This window comes from Microtus pennsylvanicus, chromosome 2 (genome assembly GCF_037038515.1).
Source record: "Microtus pennsylvanicus isolate mMicPen1 chromosome 2, mMicPen1.hap1, whole genome shotgun sequence".
NCBI classification, from domain to species: domain Eukaryota; kingdom Metazoa; phylum Chordata; class Mammalia; order Rodentia; family Cricetidae; genus Microtus; species Microtus pennsylvanicus.
The window spans coordinates 105,438,336-105,459,843 of record NC_134580.1 but is presented as its reverse complement, the minus strand read 5'-3'; the positions used below and the strand labels follow the sequence as shown (position 1 = coordinate 105,459,843).

At 52.1% G+C, this 21,508-nt stretch overlaps 1 protein-coding gene across 7 annotated transcripts; it reads right to left on the bottom strand.

Moving 5' to 3' along the window:
• Window positions 1–89: 89 nt before the first annotated feature.
• On the bottom strand, window positions 90–8,680 carry Gpat2 (glycerol-3-phosphate acyltransferase 2, mitochondrial). 7 transcript variants are annotated; one of them, XM_075963809.1, is made up of 21 exons: window positions 8,618–8,680; window positions 8,239–8,352; window positions 7,531–7,604; window positions 7,060–7,164; window positions 6,726–6,854; window positions 5,072–5,171; window positions 4,521–4,654; window positions 4,175–4,274; window positions 3,869–4,081; window positions 3,439–3,561; window positions 3,211–3,293; window positions 2,877–2,995; window positions 2,362–2,432; window positions 2,030–2,288; window positions 1,801–1,949; window positions 1,554–1,631; window positions 1,140–1,271; window positions 922–1,042; window positions 772–837; window positions 499–554; window positions 90–217 (listed from the first exon to the last, which is right to left on the bottom strand). In XM_075963809.1, the coding sequence occupies exons 1-21, from the start codon at window positions 8,678–8,680 to the stop codon at window positions 101–103; spliced, it is 2,406 nt and encodes an 801-aa protein (XP_075819924.1). In that variant the 3' UTR covers window positions 90–100. The 7 variants fall into 7 exon arrangements, 6 of the variants coding, with proteins under 6 accessions (XP_075819924.1, XP_075819925.1, XP_075819926.1 ...); XM_075963810.1 differs by having other exon boundaries at window positions 2,030–2,270; XM_075963811.1 differs by lacking the exon at window positions 3,869–4,081.
• Window positions 8,681–21,508: the final 12,828 nt, after the last annotated feature.

Here is a 21,508-nt window from a genome sequence, read left to right as displayed (position 1 = left end):
ATCACACCAATGATGAGTAAACAGAACTTTTGTAAGTTCAGGTTAGCTGTGACACACCCTTAAGTTCTAGGCTGACAAGTCCCATCAGGTTCCACTGTTTCTAACTGCAGATGAACTGTCGGATAAATTGTTCTAGCTTGTCCTGGTTGTCCCGGCTGGCAAATGTAGGGGACAGGTGGAGCTGGGGTCCTGTAGGGCTGGGCATCTGCTGTAGTACCTGAACCATAAGATGGACTGTAAGCACCCTTGGTGAAGGGACAGTGTCCCCAGAGCCAAGCCTTCCCCATCCCAACCCCCAAAAAACTGTAGTGATGCCTCAGCGCCTGAGTGTAAATACTACTTGATGTCCCTGGGACCCCACTGTAGTAGGGAAAGCAAACCATCCTCGCTAGCATTCACCATGGGGTGTGGGAACAAGGTAGTTCCTCTGAGCAGTTCTAGCAGTCCGTGGGGCTTGGGGTGAGGTCAGGGACAGAATGGTGATAATGTCCCTCTTACCCCCAGGTCTTTGAATGTCCAGATAGCACTGATAGCAAGATTTGGGTCTGCACACTCTGGAAGAAAGAGAAAGACAAAGCTCTGAGGGAAGCCAGGGAGCCACTGGGCAGGGCTTTCTTCCTCTTAAAGGAGAACCATCTAGGGTTTGCATGTTAACTAAAGCACTGTATGCTAGCTCCCTTCCCTGTGTCAGGCAGTTACTGTCCAGAAGGGGGCAGCAGTAACCAGCAAACTACCTCCTTTAGGAAGTCTGAGATGGGGCTTGGAACTCACCAAAGATCCCTTCTTCTTGGGCACAGTCCTGTAAAAACTGGAACAACTGCTCTGAGTAGCTCACCTCTGCAGAAGAGATTAGACCTAGAGCCCAGCTCTATGGAACTGAGCCTTATCTTGCTTGAACACTGCCAGGGGTAAGGGCCTTACCTGAATCCGGCAGCTGCCCCAAGTGGAGGAAGGCGGCAGCCTGTGCGAAGGCCTTGAGTATTGGACTGAGCAGGCGGCAGAGGAAGAGGAAGAAATCAGGGCAGCGAGACTGCTGGCTAAGCTGAAGAGAGCCAGACCAGAGTGGGAAGGTGGGCTCCCAGGTACCTTACCACCTCACCTCCACTGCCTCCCAGGGTCTGTAGCATCTCCCAGCATACCCTGAAGCAGCGGCCCCCTAGCTCCTCAAAGTCATCGCTTTCACTGTCAGTGAAGTCCCCACTCGGTTTCCACAGCAGCTTAGCACTCAGATGCTGCCTTCCCGTGTCACAGGCTGGCCGGGAGCCTGGAGTCTAGGAGTTGGGAAGAGTTATTGGTACCTGATAAGGCTGGGCCGGAATCAGCTCTACAACCCTCAGACTGGTCCTGGCCCAGCAGGCCCAAAAGGATACCCAGAGCTACTTGGGTCAAGTACCCAAGCTCACTAAGAAATGTGGAGGCAGGATGTGTGAAGAGAACCGTAGCTACACAGGCAAACTGGCATGACACACATAGGCCCAGGCTAGTGGAAACAGGCTTGCACGTGCTGGGCTAGATGAGCAGCCCAGGGCGCTGCACCTAGGGTGGGAGCATACCTCCTCAGCAACCAGGAGCCCACACTGGATGAGGCGGTCCAGCACTTCCTGACAGTAGCAGTAGGAAGACTGGCAGGGCTGTAGGAAGAGAAGCACCGAAGCCCTTCTGAGAACACCCCCCCCAGAAGGGGGTGGGGTGGGGCTAGCAGAATTCTGACCAGAGGTAGTTGGAGGACAGGATCACTACCACAGGAGATCATAATGACAAGGCCCAGGGCCCTGATGAGCTACGGGAGAGGAATCTGACCTGGGGCAGAAGTAGGTCTTGGGGTAGCAGGTGCAGCAGCATTAGGATCTGGCGGTACAGTTCATTCTGACTCAGCAGCTCTATGCCCTGCAGCTCCCACGGCCCCTCAGGTGGTACTCTGCCGGCCAGCAATCCCCGCACTGCACAGGCTGGCAGAGGAGGCTGCTTAAGGAGGGAGCCATTCCCCTCTCCTTGCACATCACCCCACCCTGTGAGCCCACCAACTCACCACCCACAGCTTCGCTCAGGAAGGTGGGCAGCAATTCCTTGCTCAGACGTGCCAGGTATGTGAGGCCTGGCCCAGGTCGTGGCACCACCACCAGGTCCCCCTGGTGGACACGCAGCAGAACCACTTGTGCCTTCAGCAGGCTCAGTGTATGTTGAGCCAGGCATCGCAGTTGCCCAGAGAAGCCCACGTCAAAGCCACGCAGCAGTGTCTCCTCTGTCAGCCAGGAAAACTCCCCCAGGAGCTGTGATAGGACCACACCCTGGAGGCAGAACAGACCTGAGCAGGGGCCAAGCCCTGCTCTTCCCCTGGGCCCCACCGTACAGTGCCCTTACCTTTTGGTGCTTCAACAGCAGCAGTGTTGCCATGATGGCTGTGCTCATCACTGCTGAACTGGCCACACTGGCTGGGGAGAGGGAAAGGTGGGAATGTAGGGTGCTGTCAGGGGTCAGGACCCAACCATACAGTCCTATCTCCACCCCAGCAGGAGAGAGCAGGTTCCAGTATAGTATAACCTAACCCACCCCAACAGTGTGCTACAGAGTGACATTTGAGAAAGCACTAACAGCCACATCATTAACAACTCTGCAGGCACGTGTTGCTACTCAACTCAGCTACAGCTAAGGACACTGGTTGAGGGGCATCTGAGATTGGGATGGACCTGGCATAGATCTTTGGCTCAGACATTGAGTTATCTGCTCCCCCCCTCTCTGCATGCCCCACTCTTCTGGTATCCCGAGTGTGCCACGAAGGGGGTGGGGTGCCCAGGTCCTAGTAACTGGTCCCGTATTATCCACATAAAGTACTGTTGAAACCCCACCCTAAAGGTACAGATCTGGGTTTCCCTTACCACTCAGGACATGCCTGCTCAGTCTTCTGACCAGGAGCTGGTCCTCCTCTTTGAGAGTCAGGAGGAGCCCAGTTGATGGGGTCCACTCCTGCTCCTTCTCCGTGTCCGGAACAACACTACTGGAATAGAGACAGATCAAAGAATGACACCAGAGTAAAGCTTTCCAAAGCTACAGCTGTTTTCCCCAAGTCCCTGTCCAGGCCTGTGTGCCATCCTCCACTTAGACTGTAGGGAAGGTGAGTGTCTGGTGCTGATGTTCTGGGATGGTCGGAGCGGCCATGAGCTGAAGAGCCACCTGCCTCCCTTCCGAGACCCATACATCTGTGCTCCTTACCATTCACCTAACACAATGGGCTGCAGCAAGTGTTCCAGGGTCTGCCTGCTGTCCCAGCAGCTTCTAGCATTGATGGTGTATTCCTGCCCAGGATAAAGATGTGTGGTCTGCTCTTGCCCCCCAGGAAACCCACACACAAACCATCTAAGACAGAAAATACTATCCCTACAATGGCTTTGAAGGCCAAATCACAAAAGCTCTCCCAGCCTTTCCCAACTGGTTTCATACCTGGAGGGAAAAAGGCTGAGCGAGATGTACCCTGACGCAGGCTCTCCGGTTGCAGCCCCAGCAGTTATACAGTTTCCGAAAGACAGCCAAGGCTCCCGTCCATAGCCCCAAGGGAGCCAAGTCCTGCAGGGAAGGAGAGGCTGCACATGTATTCTTGGACAGTTCTCAGGGCTGCTACCCATTCTGCCCTCCACACTGCTCACTGGTCTCCAAACTGTTGCACCCATGACCTCCCTTGTGGGGTCTTTTCTAAGGTGGTGATGGCAAAGACCTTGGGAAATACTGCAGGGTTGTGACTGTCATGTCAGTTCCTTTACACACAGTTCACATTCCAATTTGACTTCAGCTCTAAGGAAGCCCAATCACAGAACATACTGTGCCACCCAGAAGTGGTGTCCACTTGGGGTCCCCAGGGACAAGAGGCTCTCACATGGTTCATGTCACATGGTGCATCTGGAATCAGGTCATAGGCAATGGCAACTGGTACCAGTGTGGCATCTGGAATGATGCCCTCCTGGACCACTTGGACCACCAGTCCTAGCCAGGCCTGGCCCAGGGCTGAAAGCCTGGGTCCTGGGCACCTAGGAGGCTCTTCAAGGAAGATGAGAAGAGGCTGCCCACTGGCGAGCAGCTGCTCCACAGCCTAGAAGAGAGAGAGGGTGAGCATTGAGGCCAGATTAGAAGCAGACTCTTGTACCCTTGGCCCACCCCATACATAACCACAGGAAACACTCACTGCACGGACCACAGCCCTTGCAAGGATGCCATCTGAGCTGTCCAAGGACAGGTTGGCCTCTGGGGGCAGGAAAAGTCCCCCAAGTTTCTTCAGTAGAGCTCTGTGAGCACAGGACAGAGCCTAGTGAGAAGGGGCTTTGGAGGAGAGACTGGGCCCAGATGCTTCACAAGAGTCTTGCCTCTCCCAGCCTGTCTGACTAGGCACTTGAAGCAGTCATGGCCCAAGGACCCAGAGCCAACCATCCACCTAAGTCTACAAGCTAGACTGTCATATGGCTGAAAACACCCTAAGAAGGCGAATAACTTCCACCCTCCTGCTCCAGCCTGGGACTTCCCTCCTGTCATACCTGAGAGCAGGGGAGCAGGTGCGGGGGTCCAAAGCCACACGGACCACACCCAGGCCCTGGGAGAACAGTACGAAAGGCAGGAGGAACCCATCCAAGAGGGACTTGTGTGTAGAAAGGAAAACAAGCGGCGAGCCCTGCTCCAGAGACAGCCAGAAGGAAATACCACCATAAAACACAGCCAAATCCCAGCACCTACAAGTCCCAGGGCAGCACTGAGGGAGGGAGGGCTCCAGAGACAGCCAGAAGGAAATACCCACCATAAAACACAGCCAAACCCCAGCACCTACAAGTCCCAGGGCAGCACTGAGGGACGGAGGGAGGGCTCCTCTACACATTTTCTGAAGGTAGAGTAGCCTTCCCATAACTTTTAAGGCAATGCATAACGGCTATTGAAACTGAGGGAAAGAAACTACAGGACACCCTGTAGGAACAGGACTATGAGACATGGCAGCAAAGTTGTCTTAAGAGCTGTGGGTTTTTCTAACAGCTGATAGTGTCTGGGTTTGCCTCTGCTCAGACCATCCAAACCTATCCAGTATGGCCTGGCTTACCTCCTGGGCAGCCTTGTGGACCATCTTCATCTGTCCCTTGTGAAGCTGCACATTCAGGAAGAGGCGGTTCAGGAACCACAGCAGTGCCCAGCTGAACAACCTTGAAAGCAGTACCAGCTTGAGGTGCAGCAGGGTCACCTTCCACAAGGTTCAGCCCCACAGGACCCCCAGAAGGTTGCCCATTACTACTCGAAGGCAAGCAACATTATTGCCCACACTGATCAGGAGAGGTCATGGCCTGCTTAATAGTAGACAATGCTAAGTGGGCGTTGCTGCTGCAAAGGGTCCTGATGCCACAGCCTGCACCACGAAGCACTGGCTCACATCACAAAGGACTCAGACTCTTTCCAGACAGAACCCATCAGCTTACGTTTACCAACTACCAGGACAAGTGGGAGAGGGAGGCGATGACAGAGGGCAGGACTCTGCATTTGCTCAGACGCCCAGTAGGGGGACCATGCTGCCACCAGAGGAGGAAGAGGAAAACTTGTGGGCAAGCAAGCCCACATCTGACAGGAACATTAAATGGGGCGATTCTGGAACACAGCAACCATATGGGATCGCTGGGCAAGACCATGCCCCTATAAAAAGCTGCATCGGAGGCCACCTGACTACTTTAGGTGCACAGGGGAAGCAGGCAGCCTGCTAGAGTTGTGCTCTGGAGCTCCTACACAAGGGCACTGTGAGGCTAAGAGCCTGAAAGCCTCAACAGAGTCAAGAACTGTTGCAATAGAGGATTGATCAAAATCACCAACAGCTGAGCCTGGCATACAAACCTAAGCCCCCTTCAGCTGCTTAACTGAAGCCATCCTCTGGCTTTAAACATAAACTGTATACTAAAGCTCTGAAAAATCTTACGTCTTTTCTGAGCTCCCAGACCTACACAGACAACCAAGTCCTCAAGTCAGTTACTGGAATTCCCAATCCAAACATCCTTCCAGGGCCAGTTCCCTTCTGACCAAGCCTAGCCCTCTCTGTATACACCCCCAGGTACTAGGCCAGAAACAGGGATTTCCTGTGTTTTTCTTTTCCTACCCACTACCTAATCTATTCACGAGTCTCACTATTGCTACCTTAACCTCAGTACTCTTCACAATGGGACTAACAACTTTGCAGATATGCTGGTCTCTGCTCTCATCCCAGTTCATCATGCGGCCACTTCTCTCTTAAAACTTTCCTGCTGGCTTTTCCTGCCCTTAGAGCCGCCTGAACTACTTATATGGCTCTAATCTGGTTCCTTCTCCAGCTGCTCTCTGCTTCGCTCATCAGCTTCCAGCCATGTCACTACTGTTGCGAACCTGGCCCTCCCTGTTCAGGGCCCTGACTCTGGCTTCTCCCTCTGAAGAAACTGTTTCCTCTCTTACTCCTGTGCCCTCCACGACTGACTCTCTTCACTTCTGGCTCTAACTACAGGGCTCACCCTCCTCCTGGGTATGCTGGCCCTTGTTCCTTGGGGCAGCTGTACCAGTCCACCTCTTTAATCACCTGTATCTAAGTGTGCAGCCCTGTACTGTGAACCTGGGCAGGTGCTTCAGTAGGCTACCATCCAGCTACTAAGGAAGAATATTTGGTGCTTTTCCAAGCCCAGCTCACATTCACTCCCCAAAGGGGCAGAGGCCTCAACCTAAGGACATATGCTTCTCACCACTGTTACCTGAGCAAGACGGGGCTGAGTGTGGCCTGAATGTAGCCCAGGATGCGCTGCACCTCTTTCATCACTAGGTCAGGTGCCTGGCCTTCTCCAGCCCCTCCTGGAACCCTTCCTGAGAGGAGGCTCTGCACCCTGTTGGGATTAGGGGAACAGTGTTGGGCTAGACATCAGTGGTCTCTCCGCTCACTTCCTCAGTGTATACCAGAGTCCAATGTGGGCCCAAGCAGAGATAGCATTCCAGAAACCTTGCCTCAGCCAGTCTTGGCCATCCTGATAGAGCCTTTGTCACCCTTTTTTAAGTATCTCACAAGCACCAGCCTCTGATCCTGCTCCTCACCCAGTGTTTTCCATGATCTTTTGAGAGGCATCAGAGCTGGTGGGGATGTGCTGCTCCAGGGACCATAGGAAATAACAGAGCCTGCGAACCAGCCAGCCTCGAAACCTGGGGGAAGATGATTCAGAGAGGCCTCCCAAGGTCCAGAGAGTTCTATTCATCAGGAAGGGTTTGCACCTGTCTCATGCCCCAGGCCCAAGCTCCACCATGGAGCAAAATTAAAAGGAACAAGGAACCACTTGCCTATTTGGTCCCTATTTCCACCCACTTCCCCACTGAGGGAGCACAGTGGCTTGACACCCAGTGGGCAACCCATACATGCTCATGGGAGGAAGTTGAGGACAGTAAAGCTTGCCTCAGTTTGCTGTGGTTATGAAGGAGAGGACAGGGGCCCTTCTTTCCCCATTGCAGAAAGAAAATGATACCACAAAGGGCCCTTGCAACCCACCACCCTGCACCCCTAGCTCTGGCTACCTGGTGTTCTCTTCCTTCACCAGGATTACATTGCAGAAGCCCAGATCCATTATGCTTCTGTGGAAGAGGGACTCCTAGCCAAGAGGGAAGGGACAACATATCCTGGGGGGCCTTTGCAAGCCAACGCTGTACCCCCGCCACATCTAGCCTCTGCCTGATGGCCCTTTGAGTCGACCAGGAGGAAAGTATAGAGAACATCTCCCAGATGTCTGATCCAAGATCCCAAAGTTGGCTCAGAAAGAAAAAGGCTTCATGCTTAAAGTGGAAACCACTGCCCCGTTTGGAGTTGCCCTCTTAGAGATAAGCACATTAAAATCCTCTCAGCAGGGGTTTTAACTCACCAGGAGCAGAGAATCTGTAACCTGAATCTCCATTAGTATGCTGAGCCATCTTGGCAGCAGCACATGATACAGACATGCAAGAGATGCTGAGTGCTATGACGTCTGAATGGACAGTGTTCCCGACTGAACACAGCTAGTGCAGACCTAGGTATATTCCCACCTACCTCTCCTGTGGCTTCCTATGGATTCCCCCAGCCACATCCCCACAGACCCCTGTGTATTAATTTCTCTGAAGGGCAAAGGCATGGTGCAATTGAAAGATCAAGCTTGGAAAGACATGGAGGAGGCAGCTTCCCAGCATCCACAACACCCAGAACTAAGCTAGCCTGAGCTTTGCAAAGGAGGGCCCATTGGTCCCATCACTTACCCAGCTTTTCGGAGTACAGGTCTGGCAGCAGCGACCCATAAAGGGGCGATACTTCCCCAGGAATGGGGTGATGGCCTCCATCTTCATCCCAAAGCCCGAGGACCAAAACCTGGTCTGGAAAAGGGCCACAGGAGAGGGAAGCGAACTCAGCGTCCTTTACAGAGGGGGACACATCAGGAGTAAAGGCCACAAGAGCATAAGGAGGAGGACGGCAAAGGGTGTGAGAACCCCAAAGCTGGAGGACCAAAGACTGGTCTAGAAAAGGGCCACAGGAGAAATGAGCGACCACAGGGTCATTGACAAAGGGAGGGGGGCACATCAGGAGAAGGTCAGAAGAGGGTAAATATGAAAACAAAGGGTGTGAGGATTCCCACACTACCTCCTGACCATTGTGGTTACTCCTCTGCTGGGTCTGGGGACTGGATTTCAACATGGTATCCATGAAGTCTGTAAGATCTGTGAACTAAGCACTCTCTCTCCACATGAACCTGACCTAGAAAAGGGGAAAGGGAGGAACTGCATGGAATCTGAGCCATATCCAGGGGTTTCTAAAGTGACTCACAGTCTACCCCCAGAACAAACAACTGCCAGGAACTGGAGCCTCAGTCCCCGACACAAGCGGTACCTCCAGGAAGTTAGCTAACTAGAAAAGCCAGGGGTTCCCTCAGGCCGACATGAGAGGGAGTAGTTATCTTCCATCCACACGTCCAGATGTCTCCTGACACCAACTAAAGACTCTCCGTGCAGAAGCAAAAGCCTGGTTGGACTGGGTTACACCAGCAAGAAGGGGCCACAAGGAACAGGCCACGCTCCACAACCCACCGAGTCCTGCTCAGCTGCTCTCCTCCAGAAGCCCAGATCCATTATCCATCTATGGGAGAGGGATTCCTGCCCAAGGAGGACCCCTACCCTGGCCTCCCGCAGTGTCCGTGATGAGCCAATTGGTCTAATTATTCACAATCTTTTTCCATTCAACCACACCAGCTGCTAGCCAGCATGAGAATGCCTTGCCTCCTTGTTCCTGAGACCACAGAGTCTGCTGGGCTATAAGTTCATAATATATCTACATTCTTTTTCTGCGAGTTCCAGGGCCCAAGGCTGCCAGAAAAGTGGCCTCGTGAAGGCCCTGCAGGGGTCCCATTTTACTTCCTCTGTATCACCTGAAAGTTATCTTGAAAGCAAGAGCCGCAAAAGATTCATGTGTAGACCTAGCAATTCAGGGGCATGGAGAGGACCCGGAGATCCAAAAGCCTGTGACTTAGCTCCCAGTAATTCCTGGGTGCTCCTTCTCCCCTGATGCTATTTAGTACCAGGAAGCCAAGCGGTAAACGGATCCTGATTCATGTACACACAGGCTCTGGCGAGCTCACTTCAAATACAGTCCCTGTTTTGAAAAATGTTCTCCCAGCCCCACTCGGACCCTAAGCACGGGGTGGGGGTGGGGGGGTGTCTGATACCCCTCAGCCTCAGAGCATGCTTCACCTCAAATTCTGACCCCAATGCTGGCCCTGAAAGAACAGCAAAACACCAGGCAAGGAGCACTTCTTGTGAGCCAATTAAGTCAACGATGTAGCTCACGCAATCCAGGTCAGTTTGGGGACATGTCTCACTTTTGTTAAGGCAGTGTCTTGCTATGTTCGCTCAGGCTGGCTTTGAATGTTCCGTCCCCCTCCTCAGTTTCTCAAGCACCGGGATACAGACGTGTCTGGCAGCCAGCTTCCCTAAGGGAGGGCCACTGGCAGTCTGCATAGATGGAACACACCTCCCCAAGGGCCAGCTACCGTTCCCATATCTCTTCCCACTGGCTATATGATGTGCTAAAATGTTATGAATTAAGGCTAACATTTAAAAGCAGAGAGCTTGTTACATAAAGAGCGGGGGTTCCAGCTGCAGCTGTAAAAATAACCTTGCAAATACCCCACCGGGCCTCAGCTGGGGGGAGACCCGAAACCACTGTTCCTTTCGCTCCGTGAGTTCTCTTATCCGCCCTACACTGGTGAAACTTGTTGCCTAGCTCTGTGTAGCTCCTGACCAAAGGCTAAACTGCAAACCCGCCCCCACAATGTCGAATGTTCCCGTCCTACTAAGCATCACAGAACCTGACTTTAAAGGTGGAGCTCCAGCAAATACCCCTACAGAGCCTGCAAGGAAGCTCCTCGCCAAACCCAAGATGGAAGACAAGGCCTTGTAGCGGCAGCACCGGAAGTCCATCCCTGCCGCTGTCCTCTGGGTGTCGGGTGCCGGAAGCCAAGCAAAGGACAAAGTGGGTCTCTCCGGGCCAGCAGCTAGGCCTCGTGCTTTTGAGGGTTGGTCTGTGTGCCAGGCCCGACAACAAGACCACCCACCAGCCCGAGCTCTCCACACGGGGATATTAGTCCCTGCCTGCCCGAAAGCCCTGCACAGTCCAGCCTGGCTTGACCCAACCCAGCACACAGGTCCCACGAAGCTCACCTCACACCCTCAGCCAACTCCCGCCAAAACAGCCGCCCCGACTGGGCCAGCTAAGCCGGAAGACCGCGCCCGCCCGGCGCATGCGCCTCAGAAGCTGCCTCGCCGGCCAATCGGGACACGCTGTGGGCACGAAGCCCCATCCCCTCGACGCAAGGCACGCACAGCTTGCCGTGCAGCACGTACCACGTGATCCTGTTGTGTTTAAGAGTAGGTGGGGCCGGGCGGTGGTGGCGCACGCCTTTAATCCCAGCACTCGGGAGGCAGAGGCAGGCAGATCTCTGTGAGTTCAAGACCAGCCTGGTCTACAGAGCTAGTTCCAGGACAGGCTCCAAAACCACAGAGAAACCCTGTCTCGAAAAACCAAAAAAAAAAAAAAAAAAAGAGTAGGTGGGGCGAGACCTTTCTGACTGTGCTTAGGATCCTCTTGCCCTCCCAGTCTGGAAGCGTAGGATGCAGAGGACCCAAGGGCTGGAGGGGGAGTCTTTAGAAAATTGGGAGGGGCGAGGTGGCACACACCTCTCATCCAGTGCCCAGAAAGCAGAAGCAGGTGGATCTTTGTGCGTTCGAAGCCAGCCCTGTTTCAAATATATATATATAAATTATGTGCGTGTTAGGCCAGAAGAGAGCATTGTGCCCTCTGGAGCCAGAGTTACAGACTACAGTGGTCCCCAATGGGTGCTGGGAACCAAAGGCCAGACCCATAATAAAGGCAAGAACCAACTCCCCCAAGCTGTCCTCTGACGTTCACATACACACACAAAATAAATGCATGTAATTTTTTGAGAGAGGAACTTGAGCTGAGCACCAACACTTACCGCCCTGCTTCCTGACTGGCGGTGATGTGGTCAGCTGACGGCCAGTACCCCTCAGACTGTGAGCCAAAACAAACACTTCTTTCCTTAAATTGCTTTCTGTCAGGTGTTTGGATGCAGCAACAGGCAAAGTATATCATGACTACAGTCCATGAACACTGTCTTCATCATGTGGTTGTTTGGGTAATTCCCTGCTTTTGTGGGACAAAGACCATATGGGTTCCTTCATTGCTTCATTGTCACCAGCAGCCCAGTCAGGCCAGCAAGTGGAAGGTCTACACAGGACTAGGAAGGAGATTCAGCCGTTAAGAGTTCATATTGCTCTTCCGGGGGCCCTGAGTTCAATGTCCAGCACCCACATCAGGTGGCTCACAGTTGCCCATAACTCCAACTCCACGGGCTCCATCGCCCTCTTCTGGTCTCCTCGGGTAACTGTATTCACATGCACACACCCCCCCACACACATACATAATGTTAAAATAACAACTCTCAAAGGTGGTATAATATCGAATAAATAAATGGGAAGGAGGTGTTCCCTGCCGCCCTCAGCCCACATGACAGCTCATGGGGTTCCACTTTCGGAACCTGGGATGCCACATATACGCCCCATCGGGCCCTGAGAGCTGGCTCTTATCCTGCTTCTCTGACTCTCCTCCATCTATCCTTGAGGAAATGGCCACTGCGCTTCCTCCTCTGTGTCCCCCAAGGCCTAAGTCTGTGTCACTCACTTTCTCAGGTTACAGGTGTTCTTAGTACACAGGGATGTCATTTGTGCCCTGTCCTTTTTTTTTAAAGCTGTCCTCAAATTTGCTACATTACAGAGAATGGACTTGAACTCTTGATCCTTTCGTCTCTTCCTCCTCAGTGCTAGGATTACCAGCTTGAGTTGTTGTATCTGATTCCCATGTTAACTATTGCATGATATCAAAGTGGACAAGCCATAGCAAGAAGACTCAAAGACTCTAAAACAAAAAAAAAGCAAGCAAAGGGAACCCCTTTATTTAGCAAAAGTAACAAGTTGCCCCCAGGCATAAGTCTGGACACCTTCCAGGATCATCATCCGGAGAGACCTCATGCTGAGGACGACGAGGAGCCCAAGATAGCTGCTCCATACTGGAAAGTTCCTCGGGTAGGGACGGCAGGGTCCGGGGCTGTATCTAGCAGAGTTCTGCCCTTGTTCTGGCCTCAGCTGTCCTGCTGCTTTAGAAAGGATGGCCTGGGTGACCATGGTGGCTGTGACTGTTTGCTGTAGTTTGGGCACAGAAAGATGCATACATACGTTGTGGATGTGAGTCAGGGTTTGCTGCTGAAGATCCTATCAGCAGTCTGTAGCAGATCCAGAGCTACCCCAGCGTGGTGAGACCTGCAGGCCAATGCTATGCAGACTGATGGCCTGACGTGATCCTAGGAGACACCCAACCATGAATGAACTCAGAAAGCCCCAAAGATCCCGACTCATGGAACTGACTCGTAGGGCTCAAAAGGACAAAGGTCCTCCTGGTGGCAGGACATACATCCACATCTGGCTTCTGGGTGTTTCTAGAAGAGATAAGCATTGTGTGAGTAGTTGCTCTCACCATGTACAGACACCACCCTATCCACCAAGGGTTGAGACGGGGCAGAGGAAAGGTGGGTTTATCAGCCGTCCAGTTGGAATTGGGATACCCACCTGCTCAAAACAAAGAGACAAATTCCTCTGCACCTATGCCAGGAGGACTGAGAACAGCCATCCTGATGGGGTAGCCATTGCCTGGGCCTGGCCTGTATGATGTAGACCCCTTCTTACATTCCAGAACCTTCAATATGGTCTTGTTAAACACTGGCAATCCATAGCTGAGAATTGAGGTTTCAGCAGTTTGGGTGTCTGCCACCCTGGCTACTTTTTCCTGATCATGCTTAGTTCTGTAGAGGCTGGGGCAGGAAAAGGGTGTGTGTGTGTGTGTGTGTGTGTGTGCTTTTTATGTGTGTTATGCACATGTGTGTATGTGTTCTGTGCATGTCCATGTGGCTGCATATGTGTGTGCAAGTGTAGATGTATATTCGTGTGTGTAGAAGCTAACAGTACACCTCGTGTGTATTCGTGTGTGTGGAGGCTAACAGTACACCTCGTGTGTATTCATGTGTGTGTAGAGGTTCACAGTACACCTCGTGTGTATTCGTGTGTGTGGAGGCTAACAGTACACCTCGTGTGTATTCGTGTGTGTGGAGGCTAACAGTACACCTCGTGTGTATTCGTGTGTGTGGAGGCTAACAGTACACCTCGTGTGTGTTCATGTGTGTGGAGGCTAACAGTACACCTCGTGTGTATTCGTGTGTGTTCATGTGTGTGGAGGCTAACAGTACACCTCGTGTGTATTCGTGTGTGTGTGGAAGCTAACAGTACACCTCGTGTGTGTTCATGTGTGTGGAGGCTAACAGTACACCTCGTGTGTATTCGTGTGTATTCGTGTGTGTGGAGGCTAACAGTACACCTCATGTGTATTCGTGTGTATTCGTGTGTGCGGAGGCTAACAGTACACCTCGTGTGTATTCGTGTGTGTGTGGAGGCTAACAGTACACCTCATGTGTATTCGTGTGTATTCGTGTGTGTGGAGGCTAACAGTACACCTCATGTGTATTCGTGTGTATTCGTGTGTGTGGAGGCTAACAGTACACCTCGTGTGTATTCGTGTGTGTGGAGGCTAACAGTACACCTCATGTGTATTCGTGTGTATTCGTGTGTGTGGAGGCTAACAGTACACCTCATGTGTATTCGTGTGTATTCGTGTGTGTGGAGGCTAACAGTACACCTCGTGTGTATTCGTGTGTGTGGAGGCTAACAGTACACCTCGTGTGTATTCGTGTGTGTGTGGAGGCTAACAGTACACCTCGTGTGTGTTCATGTGTGTGTGTGGAGGCTAACAGTACACCTCGTGTGTGTTCGTGTGTGTGGAGGCTAACAGTACACCTCGTGTGTATTCGTGTGTATTCGTGTGTGTGGAGGCTAACAGTACACCTCATGTGTATTCGTGTGTATTCGTGTGTGTGGAGGCTAACAGTACACCTCGTGTGTATTCGTGTGTATTTGTGTGTGTGGAGGCTAACAGTACACCTCGTGTGTATTCGTGTGTATTCGTGTGTGTGGAGGCTAACAGTACACCTCGTGTGTATTCGTGTGTGTGGAGGCTAACAGTACACCTCGTGTGTATTCGTGTGTGTGTGTGGAGGCTAACAGTACACCTCGTGTGTTGCTCCTCTAGAAAGGGCTAACAGTACACCTCGTGTGTATTCGTGTGTATTCGTGTGTGTGGAGGCTAACAGTACACCTCGTGTGTTGCTCCTCTAGAAAGGGCTACCTTGAGATAGGATCTTTAGCCTGGAGCTTACCGAGTTGGCCATGATGCCTGGCCAGTGAGCCCAAAGGCTCCACCTATCTCTGCTTTTCTTCACTGAGATTATGAGCGCATGTCACCATGCCCAGCGTTTCTACATGGGTCACAGCCAGAGGAGTCAGCACAAGGAGAGGCACTCAGAGTGAAGAGTTCTGGGTGGGAAAGAGGGGCAGGACAAAAGGGACATTCCTTGTATGCTCCGCTCAGGAGAGACAGTCCTAGGGACTCTCAGGACGCTCCCCTTAGCAAGGTAGGTGACCTTGGGGTCCAGAGACATAAGCCTCTAATGTTCCCTTCCAGGCCCTTCTCCTGACCCCCAGTCCTTTCCCAGAAAGCAGCAAGCTTGCAGGGTGGGTGAATTTGATTACTTGGGTCTTAGAGGTTCTTTTTGGTTTGGTTTTTGTCCTTAGTAACACCCAGGATCAAAGCAGTGTGTTTTAAACACAATAACTCTGGGGAGGGCCCTCATGGGGCCCTAGGGCATTACAAGAGACCACTTGCTCAGAAGCAAATATCTATAATCAGTTGTTGCTTTCACCCCACAATGGGCACATGATCAGTAGTGGCAGAACAGCCTACTCCCTCCATAAGGACCTTCTGGCCCAGCCCCAGGCCCTGCCTCCATCCTCCCTTGCCTACATTGTTAGAACATTAGGCAAGCTGGGCTGGGCATTGGCAGGGAGGGGATACTGGCTCAGAGGGTGTGGGAATGACCCTCCTCTAGGCCAGTGATTCTCAACTTGTGGGTTGCAATGACCCTTTCACGGGGGTCGACTAAGGCCATCAGAAAACACAGGTATTTACATTACGATTCAGAACAGTAGCAAAATTACAGTAGCAGCAAAAATGATTTTATGGTTGGGGGTCAGCACAACAGGAGGAACCATGTTAAAGGGTCACAGCATCAGGAAGGTTAAGAACCACTGGTCCAGGCAGTTTTCATAACAACCTCCCCAGCCCCTAGCAACCTGGAGTTTTGAACATAGCTCTCAGCTTCTCTATGGATGCAGTGGTTATGTAACAAACAGCCAGCCACATGAGGCTGAGCTCCTGAGGGGCTGTGAAAAGCAGCTGGAGTGTTGCTCTCCCCCAGCGTTGGGGTGCTAGTCCATGCTGGGTACTGGAGTGGGGACTTTAGTAGAATAGAAATAGAGGGACCGGATACAATGCTTCCTGCTGCAAGAAAGCTGAACTCAGATGTACTTAAAGATCAAAAGAGATGTGTCTCCTGTGTCTGCCCGTCCAGAGGGAGGATGGCCCAGGGCTGGTTAGTGACATCAACAGGGATCCATGTTTCCCTCCCGAGTGGACCAGCTCAGACCGTTTTCCCCATGATTGCAGGATGGCTGCCTCAGTTCCAGGCATCAGCTAGCAGAGTCTACATCTTTCTAGATACTTCTTTATTGCCATATCTCACTGGGGCCAGGAAGAGAATAAAAGCCCTGCATGACAGTCCCAGGAGTGTGAGGTGATGATGTGGCCTCCCCCTCTGTCATCATCATTAAAACAAACAAACAAAAACCCTGAGGTAGCTTAGAGGAGAGAGGAGGTCTTTGGGCCTTGGTTTTAAAGGTTCCGGTTGCTAATGAGCCAAGTCTGCCAGATAGGAGCACCAAGCCACCTCCTTCATGGGCAGGGGGAGGAAAAGAGAAAAGGGGAGAAATCAGAACCCCAACTCCTTTCAAGGGCACATCTCCAGTGATCCCCAGACCTCCTGACCAGACCCTGCCTCTTAAAGTCCCTCTGCCTCTCAATGGTGCCGACCTGAGGACCCAAGTTTTGGGGGAAGCGAGATGTGCAGAGTCCATTAGTAGCAGTGTGCTCTCTGGTGTCATGATTTGGGGTTTATTTCAACCTCCTTGGATCTCAAATGGTAAGATATCACCAAGTTATCTCTAGGGAAACAGACTACAGATGGACTTCTTTGTTTCAGTTCCACTGGGCAAGAAGAGAGTGGTCCCTCAGGAGGCCTCCACCCAGGCCTGGGAGACGTCTGGCTCCCACTGGCTCCCTGGCTTCTGTCCTCTCCAGGCCTGAGCATCCTTCCCTCTGGAGGCGAAGCGCTTTCCTTGATTCCTGGGACAGGCATGCATCCTTGTGTCATCTTGGAAGTCGATTAGACCTTAGGTGGAGTTGGAACAAGGGTTAGCTGAGACTGATGCAGGCTCCTCACTGGCAGGGCTGAGGCAGGAGGCCTTTGTGGACCTGCTCCTTGGCACTGGAGGCAAGGGGCAGCTAGCTGGAATGGATGTTGGGTGTTCTGTGTTCTGATCAAATACTATTGTAAATTCACCCTGGGACCGTTCAGATCTCGATTTCTTAAGTAGCAAGAAATTAAATTCAAATGGGTTGGCCCATAAAGGGAACTGGTAGACCTACCCAGACACCAAAACCACAGAGGGAGCTGGCACTATTTCTTTGCGGCATTTCCTCAGCAGGTCAGGTTTGTTTAAGCTCCACTTATCTGCAAGCCAGCTATTTCAGGACGGTTGTCCCTGTGTGGCAAAAGTGGCCATCACTGTTTCTAGAGCATTCAACATATACCCCACAAGGGACCCTTTCATTCCAAGATGCCTATGAATTCCCAGGCTTCTACTGGTTCTGATTAGTGGGTGTCACCCTCTCTCTCAAGGGGTGTGGAAATCTCTTACCGTAGTGTGGGGCCTTAAGGATATGTTTTGGAGTGTCATGGTGGGGTACTGAGTGCACCCCTTCCCATCAGCCCTGTGTCCCATTCCCGGTAGCAGGACCATCATACAAATTCCAGGGAGCTGTAGGGCAAGAGAGGGGAGAACAAACAGTGTCTGCAGTCACCTCCAAGGACAACAAACCAGATGTGCTGGTATACTCTAGTGTGGGAGCAGCTTCACACCTGCACAGGGTACACCAGTGCTAGCTTATCCCGGGTCAAACCTGGGGACCCAGAGGAATCCCAAGGCTCCTTTGACTGTGAAGAGAGGCAGGAAGCCAGTGGACTCATGCATCTGGGGGTATCAGTGTAAGTCCCAAGTCCTGGTCTCTGACCTCCATCTTTGGAGGCCCCATCCCTGTGCCTGCCAAGCTTTGACTCCTCCCGGGAGGAGGGTCAAGACAGCCCGCCAAAATTTTGATCACTCCCTAGTCTATTTAAAACTGCTTCCCCGGAAAGCTCCTGCATGATCTTCCCCTGTGGTAGCGTTTGCGGCTTCCCATTTCCTCCTTGGGCCCACCCAAGAGCACAGGAATCCCATTAAACCTAGATACTTTTTAATTTGGCTTGTTGTGATTTGGCTTGATTGGGATTTCTGCGTTGGCAGAGAGCTCGCATTAGGAAAATTTCTAACAGTCAGGGCAACAGTGAAGCATCTACAATTGGTACTTTCGGTTTTTGCAGTAGAGTCAAGCTAGGTCATGTTAGCTTGGCCTTGAACTTGGGAGGCAGCGGCTGTTCGTTTTACACTCAGGACATTCTCTGATCTCATGACCCTGTAGAGTTGCTGACCTTGCAATGGATAGCACAGTGCTTGACCCTCTGGCTGTGGGGTAGCAGTGGGTTCATCTGTGACTCCTGCTGATTCTGAGAACAGAGTTCTAATCGGACCCCTCTGTGGGCACAAGGCCACTCCCGACAAAGCCCAGAGCCATGCTTAGCCACAGTGAACTACAACGTCTTGGGGCTGGCTTTGGGAGAAAGGTGGTATCTTGCTTGGTTGAGGTGGTAAGAGCCCCAGTGGAATATGCACAGACCAAGAAGGGAATTTAAAAGGCCGTTTCTGGAACATTCTGCCTCTAAAGACTCAGATGGACGCAGAGCAGGGTGCCAACTACAGAGAACAGGGGAGAGGCTGTGTCTTGGAAAATGAGCAGGAAATAGTGGCTTGAGCTTTGGACCAGAGCATAGAGACTCCAGGAGAAATGAGATCACCTGGGGGGAAGAAAAGGTTTGATCTGCAGAGCCAGCAGGAGCTGCAGGGGACTGGCTAACAAAAGAGGTGAGAATAGACAGCTTCTGCAGCTGTGCCCCGGGACTCCTGTGCCTGGTCCGGTCCAGGAGTCAAGACAGCAAACCTCTAAGGGAGCAGGACGGGTAGGGGTGGGGAACCAGGAGGGGGGCAGAGCCAGGGAACACCCCCCCAACACACACAAACTGAAACGCCTCCATTTGCAGTGGAACCCTTGATAGACATCAACAAGGTGGGAAAGTAGCCCAAATGTGACATTTCAGGTGGGACATTTGGGACAAAATTAAATTTTAAGGAGACTTGAAGACTTGGGGTTCTATCCAGTGTGACTGAAGAGGAACCTGAGCTGGGATTTCTGCCTCACCTGTGATGAGATGCTAGGACATGGTGAGAAAGCCCGCACCAGAGGTGGCCACTGGTCTTTATAACCGGCACCACCTGTGGTATTCCACCAGCAGCAGAGAGTTACTCTGTCAGACAAGATGGCAACAGAGGGAAGTCTGTGCTCCTGGAGTCTCAGAGAGCCAGGAAAGGCTTTCCAAAGCCCGGCAAATCCCAAGAAACCCCCACAGGCCCAGCTAACCCTCCCTGGCGGGGCGCAGGCCTCCAGCAGCCCATGGACCTTGCCCATCCCCAAAGGCAAGGGGCAAAATCCAGAACCTTTACTCAGCGTTCTAAGAGCTCTGCCGGCTCATGGGGGAGGGGGGGTATCAAATGACTTGGCTCTTGACCTTTGCCCAGGACAACATTCTTTTCTTGTTCTATTTTTTAAGACCATCTCATTCTACAGTCCAGGCTAGTCTGAAAGTCTCACCATGCAGCCCAGCCTGGCCGCGCACTCATAACAGCCCTTTTGCTTCAGCCTCCTTAGTGCCAGGACTACAGGTGTGATGGCCGTAGTGGCTCCTTCTAATCCTATTCTTTCCTTCCTTGTTTTTCCCCCGTCTTCCTTTTTCTTCTTTCTTCCTCCTCTTCCTCCACCCCCCATAATACCCTTCAGCCAACTCATATATCATCCGACCTCAGAGCCATCATTCAAGGTGGGCATCAGTTCTACCCACTTTATGGGCATAGAAACTGAGGCGGGGGGGGGAGCCTCAGAGAGCAAATGAGAGCTCTCCATGCATGCCTTCACCAGTTACTGCCTGCGCACATCTGTCCCCTGCGGTGGCTGGGGAGTAGCTTCAAGATGCTCTCTGGGGCAGCCCCTTCTCCATTCCCCGACAGAGGAAGAAACAGAGGTGGGAGTAAGATGCAGTTTTAAATTTTAAAGTCCCCATGATGCAAGTCACCTCTGTACTTGCATTTTCAATCTTGGAACTAGTTACAAGTGACATACAAATCACAGTCTGCATTATGACCCAGCATCTCCCTAGCTCGCTACCCCCAGCAGAGAGCCCCCCGCTACCCCCAGCAGAGAGAGGGCCCCGCTAAAGGACAAAGCTGGCCACACCACCCCTATCCTCCATCCTGCACACCATGGTCCTGCTGAATCCTAGGCTTTCCAGTTCCCTCACATTCAGAAGTCAGAAGATTCCTTATTCCGGTGGGATCTGGACCGTGTGTATCCCCAAATCCCAGTCCTGGGGGTGGCAGTCACGCCACCAGCACTGACGATCCATTAGCCATCTGCATCTAGCTCTGAGGCTGTTCATTGAAAACTCAGTCCCTGCTTCAGCGGCCTTCCCCCGCCCTGGATTCTCTGTCTTGGGGTCACTGAGTTCTCCCTGATTGGGTAACATTTGCTACACCCTCTGCAGATGCCTGTCAAGCCTACTGCAGCCTGGGTGAGGGTCCTGAGCATTTGGGTCTCACCCTTTGCCTTACACACACACACCTTGCAGAGGAGTCTTCTCTGGTCTGCTCTGTTATGGAAGTCAGGAATGCAGTTAGAGCTATTCTCCCAGTGCTGATAGCCTGTGGAAAGACTCCGCCCACGCACACCAAGGACTGCTAAAGACAGCTGCCTTAGCCCAACTAAGAAGGGAGTCTGATTATTTTATTATTATTTTACAATTACACTTTTATTTCTTTTTTTGTTTTATTTTGTTTTGGGGGATTTGGTTTGTTTGTTTTGTGTTGTGTTTTGTTTTTTGAGGCAGGGTTTCTCTGTACCTTTAGAACCTGTCCTAGAACTCATTCTGTAGACCAGGCTGGCCTCAAACTCACAGAGATCTGCCTGTCTCTGCCTCCCGATTAAAGGTGAGCACCACCACAGCCTGGCCCTATTTCTTGATTTGGTGGAGGAAGGAGAGGTCAGAGAACAACGTATGAGACTCAGCTCTCCCTTCTTTCATGTGGGTCCCAAGAATCAAAATCACATCCTCCAGCTTGGTGGCCAGCACTTTTACACTCAGGGCTGTCTTTTAGGCCCTGTGATGGTTGCTTTTGATTTGGGACTACAATCACCTGGGAAGGGGGTCTCAATGAGGAATCGCCTGGATTGGGTTGGTCTAGGAGGGCTTTTCTTAATTGAGGTGGGAAGACCCAACTTGGACCTGGGCAGTGCCGTTGAATGGGCCAGTCCCTGGAATTACTAAGGGGAGAACCCTCTAAGCAGCAGTGTGCACTCATTGACCCTTCGCCCTCTGTTCTTGAATGTGGACTGTCTGCAGCTAACTGCTTTGCCTTCCCGCCTCGACTTTCCCCACAGTTGTGAGCTGAAATCTGTAATTATAAGCCAAATAAACCCTTT